Source organism: Falco rusticolus, chromosome 7 (genome assembly GCF_015220075.1).
Source record: "Falco rusticolus isolate bFalRus1 chromosome 7, bFalRus1.pri, whole genome shotgun sequence".
In the NCBI taxonomy this organism is placed as follows: Eukaryota; Metazoa; Chordata; class Aves; order Falconiformes; family Falconidae; genus Falco; species Falco rusticolus.
In genome coordinates this window covers 64,118,246-64,122,971 of record NC_051193.1, presented here as the reverse complement: position 1 = coordinate 64,122,971, position 4,726 = coordinate 64,118,246, and the positions used below count along the sequence as shown (strand labels likewise).

The following is a 4,726-nucleotide window of genomic DNA, read 5'->3' as shown; positions in this document are numbered from 1 at the left end:
GCCTGGAGGTGGCCTCCCTGAACTCACCTGCCCTTTTTACCTCCTTCCTAGTGAGGGCTCCAGCTTGTCACCAAAAGGCCACACCAGGTGACACACAGGGGAGCAGATCCAGACAGAGCAGATAGGGGAGGCCATGAGGAATGACCCTGCTTGCCCACCAGGAGGGGTGGGAAGGGCACAGCCACAGCCAGTCCTGGTAACACCAGGGCAAGGACAGGTCTGGCCTTAAATATTTAAATATTCACACCCCAACACACCCTGTGCCTCAGGCAGCTAGCACCAGCCTGCTGTTGATACAGGCCAGCCTAAATCAGAGAGCAGGGAACCCCCTCAGGGTCACCAGGGAAGCAATGCAAAAGGTAACACTAGGACAGCTTCAGCAGTCAACTTAAATGCTTTTATTGACAATGTCTCTGAACAATAATAAGCAAACAATGCTTAAGTTTCATCCAAATTCACTTTCCACATGTCAAAAAAGACCTCAAGGTAGAAAAAAATAAAATAAAAATATAAATATCTGAGAATCCATCTTAATAAATAAATTAAAAACACAATAAAAACGTTTTCATGGAAAACTTATGTCAGAACATTCAGACCACCTCAACAATGCATGATCAGTAAAGTTACAATGAACATCAATGTAGAACTACAGTACATGGATATAGCTATTTATCTACCTACTAGAAAATAAAAGAGTCTCTTTCCCCCCATGTAAGATGGGTCATTGCTAAGTCATCAGAACACGATATTGCCAGGAACACAGTAGTTATTGTTAATCAGCTGCACTAGATACGAGTTGAAGATACCCAGCACCAGGTTAAATTCCAATCATTTAAAACCAAGAGATTAATTAGTTAATGCTAGTGATACTAAGGAGGGGAGGGAGTCACCTACCCAGCCATGTGGGACATGCTACAGACTACCAGCTCTCATGGATGGGCCATTGGGGACGAGACAAACTCCATGCGATTTGCTACATCTCTGGAAGAGGTACGATGCCTCGGCGCAGGGCGCTCTGCCAGGCCCCAGGGCACCAGGCCAGACGGGGGGCAGGGGTGGCGGTGGCGGGGCCCTCCCCAGGCCCGGGGAGCCCCATGGGGCACAGCAGCGAGTCCGTGGGGGTGCACAGGCAGGGGAGGGGGCCCGACAGGTCAGTCAATGCTGGAGCCCCTCACAAGGCCAGGAGGGTGGGGGAGCTGAGGGAGTCAGATGAGGGCTCGTTGCTGCTGCTGCCCTTCCGATGCGCAGCAGCGCAGCTGGGGAAGGCGTCTGCCTCGGGGTAGGTGAAGACGAAGGTGGAGGTGTAGGTGCTGGGGCACGGGGTGCAGGTCACCACGGGGGTGCAGAGGGGCTCCAGCTCACTGCTGGGCCCAGCTGCCAGCGACTCCCAGTCCGACGCATAGAAGGAGGAGGCCCCGGGCAGGTCCATGTCAGGCACGGAGCGAGAGGCCTCCCGCGGCCCCGTGGAGAAAAGCAGCTCATCGAAGGGCTCAGCCTTGAGCTCCAGCCCGCTGCTGCCAGTCTCCTTGGGCAGCACGGCCGGCGGTGCCTCGGGCATCAGTGGCAGGGTAAAGGCAGCATCCTCAGCCACGGTGGGGCTGGGGGTGCCCAGGTCCAGCGCAGTGGCAGCTGCCAGCTCCTCAGAGAAGCGCAGCTCCTCAGGCATCTTGCAGGCGGGCCGGTGGGCCGCCAGGATGAACTCCAGCTTCTCCTTCTCCTTCAGCAGGTTAGCTATCTCCGCCTGCAGCGCAGACTTCTCCTCCTCCAGCTGGTCGGTCTCCTGCAGAGGGAGCGAGGCTGTCAGCCAAGGCCGGCATCACCCCCAGCTGGAGTGTGTGTCCCCCTCCTCCTGCCACCCCCCACACACACCCCCGCCCTGCCTGCCGGGCGGCACTTACCGCCTGCAGCGTGTCGGTGAGCTCCCGCCGCCGGTTGCGGCACTTGGCCGCTGCCATCTTGTTCCTTTCCCGGCGGATCCTTCTCTTCTCCTCCTCCTCCGGTGACAGCTGTGGGCAGAGAGAGGCCGCTCAGTCCCGCTGCCAGCCCGGTGACCCCCGGCCGGGGCAGCCCACCGGCCGCATCCCCCCCATATCCCTCCCCCCCCCCCCCAACCCCGGTCCTGCCGCTCACCTGCTCGACTTTGCCCCTGCGACCGATGCTTTGCCCACGGCCGCCCGGCGCCTTCAGCACTGCGGGGCGGGAGTAGGCGGCGGGGGCGGGCGCCGACACGCCGTAGGGGTGCCCGCGGCCCTGGGAGGGGGCCACCGAGGAGATGAGGGCGGGCTGCACCAGCCACTGCAGGTCGGGGCTGCTGGAGATGGCAGTCACCGTGGGCACGAAGCTGGCGCTGGAGACGGCCAGGTCGGTGCAGAAGTCCTGCGGGACAGAGGAAGGGGGGGCTGCCGTCAGCGGGGCGCCCGTACCGCTCCCCGCCGCCCCCGGGGCCGCGCCGGCCACGGCGCCGCGCTGCCAGCGCCGGCTCCGCACGAGAGCGGCCTGTTATAAATATCTCTGACGTCCGCGCTGACGCAGACGCTGCTCCGGAGTCTCCTCAATGAACTCGCGTTTTATCAATGAAGCCGCTTTACACACCCGCCGCAGAGCGCGGCCCGGGCCACGGCTCCTCCCGCCCTCCCCGCCGCGGCACTGGGGCCGCTCCCCCCGCCCAGCCCCCGACCCGGGGCAGCCCGCCGGGGGCCTGCCCGTCCCCCCGCGGGCACCGCGCGGCCCGCTCCCGTCCCACCCCAACCCGTCCCCTCCCGCCCCGCGGCGAGGGCGCAGCCGGCGTACCCGGCGCCTCACCTGCGGGTTGACGGGCGAGCCCATGCTGGAGAAGGAGTCGGCCGGGGAAGGGTAGTAGGTGAGGCTGTCCCCGGCCGGGGAAGCGCTGCTGCAGCGGGAGGAGGGCGCCTCGTACTCTCCGGCGAAGCCCTGGTACATCATGTCGGCTCAATATGCGCAAGCCGGCGGTGCGGGGCGATGCGGCGGTGGCGGAGCGCTCGTGGGGAGCAGGCGAAGAGGGGGCCGGCTGCGTGCGTCCCTCTGTCCGGTCCGCGCCGCGCGTCTCTCCGCTCCGCTGCCGGGGCTGCCTCTGCTGCTGGAGTACCGCGCGGCGCCTCCGTTTTATACCCTCCCGCCGACGTCACTGGGGACGCGCCACCCGTGCCCGCGGGTGGGGCCGCCCGCCCCGCGCCCGCCCGACACCGCCCCCGAGGCCGCTCCGCGAGCCGCCCGCCCCCGCCTCCCGGCGAGAGGAACCGCGGCGAGGGGCGGGAGGCGGCCGCCGGGCGGGAGGAGCCCCGCGGGCGGCGCGGCGGGGGAGCGCCGGCGGGGTTCCCCCCCCCGCGCGCAGTGGTACGGCCGGGCTCGGGAACCCACTGACGCAGATATCCTTATATGGGATACATCCTGTGCGAGGGGGCGTGACTGACGGGAAGCGCTCCAGGCTGCAGCCAAGTGCGGCGGGCGGTGCGCGGGCCGGGCCGGGCCGGGACGCGGCGGCCCCTCCCCCTCCCCACGCGCGGCGAGACCCCGCCGGGGGCCCCGTGGGCGCCGTCCCGCCGCAGCTGACCCCCGTCCCGGGGTGCGTGGGGCGGGGGAGGGGGCGGCGGCACCGCGGCTCGGCGGGAGCCCCCGCGCAGCCCCCGCGGCGGAGCCAGGAGCTGCGAGGGAGGCGGCGAGGCCGGGCCGGGGGCCGGGCCCCGCGGGGTGTGAAGCCCCGTCCCCAGCACGAAGCGGGGTCTGGCCGTGGCGGGGCACGGGGCCGCGGCGCGCCCTGCGTGCGGGGAGCCCGAGCTCCCCCCTTCCCTGCAGCGCGGAACGCGTTACGCTCATGCGGCACTATTTACTTGTCTGTTGTATACACAGAGTAATCGGCGAGAGCGAGGGTAACGGCACCGGGAAGCCCTGCCAGGGCAGCCTGGGGGGGCCGCAGCCCCCCAGGAAGGTTGGGAGAGCTTGGGAGCAGCCCTCGCGGGCGCTGGGACACCCACCAAGGGCACGGGCAGGGGGCCACCGGGAAACCACCGGCGAGGAACGAGGGGTGAGGCTCGTCCTTTCCTCCAGTTTGGGTTTTGTTTTGATCCTTGTTGCAGCGAAGCCCGGAGACACCCACCCACGACGGGGATGTCAGGCAGCCCTGGCTCAGGTCAGGCTAAGCTGGGAGCCAGACCGCAGACTCGCCTTGCACGGGAGCCAAGAGATCGGGCTATAGATAGTAACAGGGAAGCTGCAGCAGCGAGCGTGTTTACAGCAACAAACAGAGCCTGCAGCGCAGTCTCCAAGCAGGAGCGTCACCCAGCCAGGCTGGGATCCTGCTGGCACCCTCTCCCGCTGTTTGAGCTCATGGGCTAAATGCAGCGCCTGATGCTGCTGCTGTTGCTGTTGCTGTGCGAGCAGCCTCTGTTCTTAGAGATCTGGGCCACGGGGGCGGGAGAACTGGGCCAGCTGCTATTTCTGAGCTGCCCGTCAGAGCGGAGGGGACAGCCAAGGACTGCCGCAGCTCACGGCCTGCACCGCTCCCCGGGAAGGACCCGCGGGGGCCAGCGCTGCCTCTCGCCAGCTCGGAGCCAGCCCGTGGGCTAGCCCCTGGCAGGGCACCCCAGAGCCCGGGCTTGCCCGGGGCTGCCCTCCCCAGCCAGCATCCCCCGGCCAGCATTCCCCCGTGCTGCCTGCCGAAGCAGTGGGGCAAGCAGCGGTCTCTTTGGAGGTCACTCAGCTTTGCCGG

The 4,726-nt window shown here is 66.5% G+C and overlaps 1 protein-coding gene across 1 annotated transcript; it reads right to left on the bottom strand.

The window, feature by feature from the left end:
- Positions 1-375: 375 nt before the first annotated feature.
- Positions 376-3,108, bottom strand: FOS (Fos proto-oncogene, AP-1 transcription factor subunit). Its single transcript, XM_037395651.1, has 4 exons — positions 2,803-3,108; positions 2,131-2,376; positions 1,899-2,006; positions 376-1,780 (listed from the first exon to the last, which is right to left on the bottom strand). The coding sequence occupies exons 1-4, from the start codon at positions 2,941-2,943 to the stop codon at positions 1,172-1,174; spliced, it is 1,104 nt and encodes a 367-aa protein (XP_037251548.1). The 5' UTR covers positions 2,944-3,108; the 3' UTR covers positions 376-1,171.
- Between the last annotated feature and the right edge of the window lie 1,618 nt (positions 3,109-4,726).

Coding starts and splice junctions, on each gene's coding strand:
- FOS (XM_037395651.1), bottom strand. CDS start 2,943: ATGATGTACCAGGGCTTCGCCGGAGAGTACGAGGCGCCCTCCTCCCGC. Junction 2,007..2,130: donor GCAGGGGCAAAGTCGAGCAG/GTGAGCGGCAGG, acceptor CTCTGCCCACAG/CTGTCACCGGAGGAGGAGGA. Junction 1,781..1,898: donor TCACCGACACGCTGCAGGCG/GTAAGTGCCGCC, acceptor CTCCCTCTGCAG/GAGACCGACCAGCTGGAGGA.